Genomic DNA, 9,025 nt, shown 5'->3' with positions numbered 1-9,025 from the left:
CATAGTTTTAGTTGACCATGAGGCGGCCCAATTGTATGCCCGACCCAGTTTTACATTTTTAACTATATTCATTTCATTTGTATTGTAAATATACATACATTGGAACATTCTGGAAATAATGAGATAACAGATATTTTTCCTCTTTCGTCTTCTCTCTTCTTTCTCTTTTCATTACTGTTAGGGTTCATGTTGTTCTCGTTTTATCTCCATATTATGAGATGATTTCTCACATTAACATATTTCAAAAAAAAAGAGGCAAACTGCATGAGTCTTCAATAGGTGTAACTGTGTAAGTCTTCCATTACAATCGTTAGTTTAAACTTGATAAGTTGGTCAACTGTGAGGAGTTGTCTAAAAACTTCTTTGAAGGTCAAATGGGTTCATTGAAAAAGGTTCTCACGGCTTATGAGAGGGCAAAGGAGAACGAGAGGAACTTAAGTCTAAGGGACCGTTTGGTTGGGAAACAAGTTATCCCACTATTCCATGGGATTAAAAAACACTACAATCCTGAGAGTGTGATAAACTTATCTCAAATTTAATCTCGAAATTTTATCCCAACCAAACGTGTGATAAATTCATCTCAAATTTAATTTCAAAATTAATTATTCCTCATTTCTCGTACCAAAGGAGCCCTAAATTTGCAAAATAACCCTAAACTAATAAAATGACATTGGAAACTTGAAGGCTAAAATGAAAAATAAAATGGGGACAATGATGTTATATGTGGCAGATTTTATGAGAGAAGGAGGGGGGCTCTGGTACGAGGATGTATGATAGAGATGTGTATGGTCTAGTTACTTTTTAGGTGACACATATTATTTGCTTTACTTTTTAGTTTAAACATTAAAGTATACATTTGACTAACTCTCGGGGTATTATTGGCATGAAAAATGCAAAAAGGGGGTTAGGTTGCAGCTTTAAATTTAGTGAAATTTTAGTAGTTACTTAGGAATTTATAAAATATTTCATAATCTACAACTTGTATTAGAATTATAAATTCTACAATAAAATATAAAAGATACACTCTAAAAATATGGTAGATTCCCTATTAGTGAGGAATCCTATTTTGAAACTTATCCTTATTTGTCCCTAAAATTTCTCCAATTTATTAATATTGATTACCACTATAGGCACCCCACTTGCCTTAATTATCCATGTATTATGCATCAATCAACCCATATCCCCTTGTATTATGCATCAATCATATCATATCCTTACTAAAAGAAATATGCCTTTGTTAGTCTTAAAATTTTTTACGAAATTATTTCTTTCTATTACAACTCCTATGCTATACACCATCCAAAACTCTCAAAGGATTCCGCAAATTTGATTCTTCTTCACCTCTCTGTCAATGCAAAACCAAGTTCCCCCAATTTCTTTTATAATATAATATTATATATTTTTTAATATATACATGATATATATTATACTCTGTGTAGTATATTTATTAATGATATTTTTTTTTCAGTTTAGTATTTGTATATTGTATATTATATAATATATATATATATATATATATATATATATATATATATATACACCGTATATTATATATATTTTATATATTATATAATATATTATTGTATATTTTAATTAGATAACATACATTTCGTACAAGAAATATACAATATATTAATGGAGAAATTAGGGGAAAATTAATATGATAGATACTTTTAGATGAGAGAGAATCTTAAGAGATATATTAGGATATATTTTGGGTGAGATAATCTCAAGAGAGATATATTAGGAATATGAAAAGTTGTAAACTTTAAAATAAGTTGTATCATATGTAATTTTATCAAAACAGCTGTAGACAATTTAAATAAATGTTAGAATGTATTATTCTATGTAAATTCCTCTTTGCTTTACCAAGACCCTGTGGCAGACTTCTCATTTCGGCCCAATTACAAGTCCCTTAACTCACCTCTCTGCTGAGTCTGCTTCGTATATCAGTTTTTTTTTTTTGTTATTTCCCTTTCGTAATCGTAGCTCTTTTTGGTGTTTTACTGAAGCTGCTAATCCATATCCAAGTCTCGAGCAGGTGCAATTTGTTTTTCACTCTGAAATTAGTTTGGCTTTTCAATTTCAATACTAAGAAAAAGTTGTTTTTGCCCGTCTTCTGTTTGATGAAATTCCTCTGAGAACCTCTCTCTCTCTCTCTCTATATATATGTGTGTGTATTTTGATGGTGAATTGCTTCCAATTGTTTCTGTTTTCTGCAAATTCTTATGAAAATCAACCATTGAGATTGAATTGTAAATACCTTTTCCTTCCTTTTTGTCCCTCTATTGCAGTGTGCTTATTGTAGGCAGAAGAATATAAATGGACTGGGCATTTGTGCATAAAATCTGGGAGAAATGGATTTCGAGCAATGTTGGTTCAGGTCAGTGAGTGTAACACTTGTGAAGAAGTTTATCTGTTCTTGTTTAACTTTAACATGTATAGTTAGCTGAAATAGATTATCCCTCTTTCAGGTCAACCATTAAAGGCTGCTTTGCTGTTAAACTACGACCCCAATGGCCCTTCTCGTCTGATATCCACCATGTAAGTGAAAATGTGGAAAAACCATTTAAAGCTCTTACCTTTTTCTGTTAATGTGCGTTTTTAGATAGCTAACTGGTTATTTTGAACAATGCAATTGCCTTTTTTCTAGTAGGAATTTTTTATGACGATAATAAGTTCAGAAAGTTGGCCGCATCAAAAAAGATAAAAGTTCAGAAAGTTGATCAAAACCCTTTTCCCTCAAATACCACCAGTACTTTGATATTAGTGATCTTTTATCTTCTTTTACTATAATGAAAATGATCTTTTCTGATAAAAGTGATCTTTTATCTTTTATTTATTTTTATTTTTTGATAACCATGATGTTCGGGCCAGCTTTTCCGCACCTCGACTAATTACTCGAGGTGCGTGCTACCTCCCACCATCACAGGTACCTCGTAATTCTATCCACCAAGGCCTGGATAGATGGGAAGAAATCACCTAGTGTTTTTGCCTGCGCTAGATTTTGAATCTGAGATCTCATGGTTCTCAACCCACTTCATTGACCACTAGACCACACCCTTGGGTGCAGTCTTTTATCTTATTTTACTATAATGAAAATGATCTTTTTCGCTTCAGTATAAGAAACTTTCCTCCTTATTCTCAGGCCTTTCATTTTGGTGTGACTTCAGATTTTAGTGTAATTTTAGCTGCCAAATAAACTTATAAACCTGAGAAACATAAAACAGAAGACTGTCCAACCATTCTCCTTGCTCTTATAGTGGAAGCCTACACATGGTTAAAGATTTTGCTTTATGGGTTGGTGAAATACTGAAAAGTTGAAGTTCAAGTGTCATTTTCTTGAGTTGGTGAAATAAGTACTGGTGTTCTACTTGTGCTTTTCGATTAGTAAAGATATGCTTATTGACAAAAGGGGAAGACCCAGTATTTGCTTTGTACACGAGGATTGAATTGCTCTAGCAAAAAGATGCTTTTTACAAAGTTAATTGAATCGTCTGTACATATATGAACATCACAAGTACTCCAAAATAGACCAAGTATGGTGCTCTGCATTTCTAGGAAGGTTCTCTCAGCCTCCCACATATATAGCTGCAGTGCAAAAACAACCAGCAGTCATGCTTTAGTTGTGAAGTAACACAAGAAACTTTACTTAATCGAGTTACTTCCATATGGGGCAATAGATGATGAGATAAGAAGCAAAAGAAATTTCTTTTTGTAGACTTTATAGTAGCCAATATGTGCAAAACAGTTTTCTTTTTCGCTTTGCTTTGCCCTTATGGAAAAAGGTGTAGTTTTAAAGCCTAATGTTTATGCCTGTAGTGCAGAGCAAGAGGGCATAAAGGGAGATCCAACTGAAATGTGTGAACTTGTCAGTTTCGTCAAGAGAAACAAACTGCAGACGGAGAGCTTCTTCATTGGACAGAATCAATGTGAGTTGATTGCTGTTTACAAATAAAAATATATCATGCGTGAACTTTGGATTTCGGGAACTATGTTATTTTTTAGCCCGTCATCTGAACTGTATGTCTTGGATTTGGCACTTTGGTTGGAATGTGTAGAAGATAGTGATGTGGTACTTACAGTCATGTTCGTACTTTGCCTCTCCCACCTATGTGATATTGAGAAGTAAATGCAATATATCTATTTTTTCCATATAAAAGTTTTTCTGGGTGGTTGGGCTGCTTCTAGGGTTTGACAGCGTCATTTAAATTAAAAAAAATTAATTTAGTCCTTTTCTACTTTTGATTATTTTGGTTAGCTCCCTGGGCAGGTTTATTGTAATGGAGCTAACATTGATCCTTCTTGTAACTTTGCATCTTCTTGATGCTTACAATGAAACAACTTATTTCATAAAAAAAAAAAAAACAGAAAAAAAAAAGCGTTTGACAGCATTGTTTGTGCACTCAGTCAATAATGCAGAGCAAACACAAACTGTGATGCCTCAGTACTTGTTTATGCTCGTTGTAATTGCTATTCTTTAGAAAGGATCACTAAGACCAGAACAACTGGTTTGTTTTTGGAAGTAAACACTACCTAAAAGCTAGTTTTGCCATTTTGTTGACAGATCTTGTAACGACAATTCATGAGAGTTGGTTCAGTGCAAGATGCATGAGTACTTCAAAACCTGCTGGTGAAGGTGCTATTCTGATGCACACTGGAGCGTTCCTCTTGATTGGATTGTAAGTGTTCCTTACTTAGGTGTACAGTTGGCCAATCTACACCCACCATTCTCCGGGGTACTCAACAACTAGAGTCATCTCCCTTTCTCCTTTTAGCTTTAGTCAGTCTATGGTGTAGTGACTAACCAAATTGCTTTGAAACATACCACGACTCTTTAGATTTGAAGCATGGAAAGAACATACTTGTTAATTAATGTCAATCTTTCTTTTTAGGAACTACTAAAATTTGAAGAAATGCTTTTATAAATAACAAGAAAATTCCATCAAATTCCTTTGTTGATTGTTAAGATTCCTGTAAATTCCTTCAGAGCTCTTTGTTGATCTTTTCTTGAATTCATTCAAGATTTTCCTAAATTAAGGTCTTCAGAGAATCACTTTTTGGACCTTCTCTTATATGTATATTCCAATTTTTTCCTTCTTTAATCTCTCTCAGTACTTCAAATTTTCATTTATTGGAAGCTAGCTCTTTTTGTCGAATCTACAAAGAAATTTGTCTTATACCCCCTTCCACAAAACCATATGTGAGTATGTAAATTCTCACAAAGATATAGGGTTGGTTCCATTGGCTTCTCCATCCTCACTTGGTTCAGAACTCCACAGAGCTAAGTAATTGTTAATTGCTTTGATCTAGAAATCCCTGCAAAATCTGCCCAAAGCTTCTATTATTTCATCGCCTTGTTGTAGGTTTATATCCCTCTTTCTACTTGTCTAAAAGGAAAAAAAAATCCTCTTTCTTCCTACATTAGTGGGACTCTGATGAAGCCTATTCTTTTCCTTCTGTAGTCATGCTTGAGTTTAACCGTGTACATCTTCTCTGGTTTAGGGTTGCGTTTGGCTGTGAAGGTCTCTCAGAAGACCATCGTTTTTTACTGTGGGACACATGAACCTCTTTGTCTATCTACATTAGTTCGAGTCTGTTAGCTATTGGATTCAATGCACAGGGACCTTTGTAAATGAGGATTTTATGCATCCAGTTAGATAAGGTCCCAAAATCAGAGTTTGCTGTTAAAGTATGTAATTCCACATTTAAACAGAACACATGCAGCCTGCAGACTTTTTTAGTGACTATGCTTAAACATGCTTACTTGAAATTGAGATTTGACTCACTGGAACCATGAATTTACTATTTGTTCATACAGATATGATGGCTCGATTGGTTCAGCATGCCGTGCAATGGTAGCTCTCGATCAGTTTGCGTGGCAACTTAGTCGAAGAAATCATTGATTGCTTCATATGTATGTCAAAAGATGTTACGTTTCTATTGGATTGCTCGGGTTTTTCTTTATTTACCATTTTGTTCTTTGCATAGATCCATGGTCTCTGCATTTTGTTGAATCAATATTTCTTGAGCTGCAAACTGGTAGCGTATTGGATGTCTTTATACAAGCTCAGTACAAAATTCAAGGCGGTTCACCTAAACTAGTCGAGGGCATTTTTTTGATTACACAGACACTGAAATTCTAGTTGATCATTTGGTGATGCTTTCACCTGAATGTGGCAAGGCAGAGTGAAGGAGCAAACTACGTGATGGATTGTCAACTAAGCTGAGTAGCAAGATGGATATAGTAGTTTAGCTCTAACTATAGGCATGTAGAACTAGTGTTATATATGAACATATCTTCTTCAAATTAATTTTAGCGCTTCATTTTGGGGTTATTATTTTTAAATGGTAACCCAGTTCCTTATTTGGATAAGGACAGGCCTATCCTTATACAAGAAATATCAAGGAGATAGAAGTGATAATCTCACAATGTAACATACATATAACATAGATAAGCTTCAAACTAAAGTTCTTAATCCGTTGGTAACTTGTATCAACGCATGCTACCTAACCAGGGCAAGCTAGGAGATATTCACTCTAACTATTGAAATTAAAGTATTTAGAAATCCTTTCTCATTATCTCAAATTTGAAATCATTCAAACTCAACAGAAAGATATAGCTCAATTCTCAGATCATATCATATGTAAATAGTGCGTTCACTTTTACTTGTCTACTCTACTGTACTAAAATTATATTTTTATTTTTACTTGTTCACTATACTAAATCAAGAGAAAGACAATCTTTTTTTCCTGTTTTACCCTTATTATTAATTACTCATTTTCAAACTTATTTCCCAAGACTTTTTGAAAGGCTATCATTATTAGGGGTTGTATGATAAAATATATACTATATTTATTATTTCTTAAGGAGCGTGAAAAGTTCAAAATGGACAAGTAAAAGTGAACAGAGGGAGTATCAACTTTTAACTCAAACACTTATCTCGAGACACAATCTTTCAAATTGTAGTAACAACAACAATAATAACCCAGTAAAATCCTACTAATGGGGTGTGGGGAGGGTAGTGTGTACACAGACCTTACCCCTACCCCAAAGGAGTAGAGAGGCTGTTTCCGAAAGACCCTCGGCTTAAGAAAACAAAAAGACAAAAGGACAAAAGGAGACAATATTAGTATCACCACAACAATCATAGGAAAATTAAGAACACCATAAAATCTAGAAGAAAGATAAAAAGCAAAAGCGATAGCTAGTAAATAGGTTCTGCACTGAGAAGCGAAATAGTAAGACAACATTGCCACTAGCTATCTTAGACAAAACCCCTACCTGACTAGTCCCACAATGGTACGAAGTAAGGCAAGACTCAACTACCTCCTAACCTACAACTCTAATACTCGACCTCCACATCTTCTTATCAAGTGTCATGTCCTCGGAAATCTGGAACCTCGCCATATCCTGCCTGATCACCTCTCCCCCAATATTTCTTAGGCCACCCTCTACCTCTTCTCGTGCCCTGCACAACCAGCCGCTCACACCTCGGTACCGGAGCATCTGGGCTTTTCCTCTGAACATGTCCGAACAATCTAATTCTCGCTTCCTGCATCTTGTCATCAATGGGAGCCACGTGCACCTTCACCCGAATATCATCCTTCCTAATCAAATTGTAGTAAAGAAATCATAATTACTGAAAATATCTAATGATAGGTTAAGACTTTGTAAATATTTGCATCATTTATTCAAAGCATGTAGAGCATGTTTGGAAAACTACACAGGAATTGGATTTGGGTGTAATTATACGGTTTGACATGTTGTTTGGCCAAATAATTACTTGGTCAGCATGAAATTGGGTATAATTGAAGAGGTGTAACCACACTCTTCAATTCTCAAAGGGAAGTAAGAATTGATGGTAATTACACTGTGTAATTACAAGCTAATATAACTTTTAGTATTTTTTTTCCTTTTAAAAATATATTAAGTATTATTATTTTTAAACTATTTCTCTTTCATTTTTCCAACCTTCCAATATTGTTGCTTATGTGGTGCTTTCATATAATTTTGCAACTTCTCATATTTTGCTTTTTTTTTTTCTCTTTATTTTTCTTAGTTGATAAACACAATCTCCTATTTTACTAGCTTTATTTTCTATTCATTAACATAAATAATTAATAAAAAATACCTTCTAAACTCATATCTATATTTTATTATTTTAAAAAGACAAAAATCATAAATTTCATATTATATTCATATGAGTTGGTAAAAAGTTAAATTCATCATTGAAGTTTTTTTTGAGTAATTTAAATTAAGATATTAATTATTAAGTCAAGTTACCTAATATATCGCACATGAAAAATTTACGATATATAAAATATTTATCGCACATGAAAAATTTACTTTTTGTATTTACTAGTTTTATATCATTAGGATAAATATTTGTTACAAAAATACTTTCTAAGCTAATGTCTAATTTTCTTATATCAACATGAGTTGGTGAAAAAGTTAAATTCATTATTGAAATTTTTATTAATTTACTTAAGTAAGAATATTATTTATTTGTAAGTTATCGATTATTTTTATAATATTATTTACCAATTTATAATTATCTAATATATTTTTACGAGAAAATATTAATTTTAAATACCTCTTAGTTAATTAATTTTTGAAATTTATTATTTAAATATATGTTTGTCATACGGTAAAACTTATTCACATGTTAATCTGATTTTTTTATTTATTTAACTATGCAATTACACTTGTCCAACTAAACTTGACACCGAAAATTATACTATAATTACGTTGTGACAAATAAACAGATCATTGTAATTACTATACTGTGTAATTACATATGTCTTTTCAAATAATAATATACCCATGGAAGACAATAGACATGACTGATTCAGAAGAATCTAGGGATGACAATGGTGCATTGCGGGTGGGGGCAGTATGTCATTAGTGTTAGCTATGGATAACCAATGTAGTGTATTAGTGGGAATTTGTTTTATAGAAGGAACAAATGCGTGTAGGATGAGGACTTAGGATCAAGATAAGAAGAATTTAAATGTAGACAAG

The 9,025-nt window shown here is 33.0% G+C and overlaps 1 protein-coding gene across 4 annotated transcripts; it reads left to right on the top strand.

Annotated features, from left to right (window-relative positions):
* Positions 1-1,797: 1,797 nt before the first annotated feature.
* Positions 1,798-6,335, top strand: LOC107774359 (uncharacterized). Of its 4 annotated transcripts, XM_016593856.2 has the most exons (7): positions 1,807-2,041; positions 2,295-2,383; positions 2,475-2,544; positions 3,823-3,932; positions 4,568-4,682; positions 5,822-5,917; positions 5,992-6,335. In XM_016593856.2, exons 2-6 carry the CDS (start codon positions 2,323-2,325, stop codon positions 5,904-5,906), a joined length of 441 nt encoding a protein of 146 aa, XP_016449342.1. In that variant the 5' UTR covers positions 1,807-2,041; positions 2,295-2,322; the 3' UTR covers positions 5,907-5,917; positions 5,992-6,335. The 4 variants fall into 4 exon arrangements, with proteins under 4 accessions (XP_075102770.1, XP_016449342.1, XP_016449341.1 ...); XM_075246669.1 differs by lacking the exons at positions 5,822-5,917; positions 5,992-6,335 and adding an exon at positions 5,506-5,800 and having other exon boundaries at positions 1,798-2,041; XM_016593855.2 differs by having other exon boundaries at positions 1,809-2,041; positions 5,822-6,335.
* Positions 6,336-9,025: the final 2,690 nt, after the last annotated feature.

The sequence above is a fragment of the Nicotiana tabacum genome, chromosome 23, assembly GCF_000715075.1.
Source record: "Nicotiana tabacum cultivar K326 chromosome 23, ASM71507v2, whole genome shotgun sequence".
NCBI classification, from domain to species: Eukaryota; Viridiplantae; Streptophyta; class Magnoliopsida; order Solanales; family Solanaceae; genus Nicotiana; species Nicotiana tabacum.
This window is presented reverse-complemented; position numbering and strand designations above follow the sequence as displayed.

Excerpts from the sequence above, each read along its gene's own strand:
- LOC107774359 (XM_016593856.2), top strand. The coding sequence starts at position 2,323 with ATGGACTGGGCATTTGTGCATAAAATCTGGGAGAAATGGATTTCGAGC. Across the intron at positions 2,384-2,474 it reads TTCGAGCAATGTTGGTTCAG|GTCAACCATTAAAGGCTGCT; the intron begins GTCAGTGAGTGT and ends TCCCTCTTTCAG. Across the intron at positions 4,683-5,821 it reads GCGTTCCTCTTGATTGGATT|ATATGATGGCTCGATTGGTT; the intron begins GTAAGTGTTCCT and ends TTGTTCATACAG.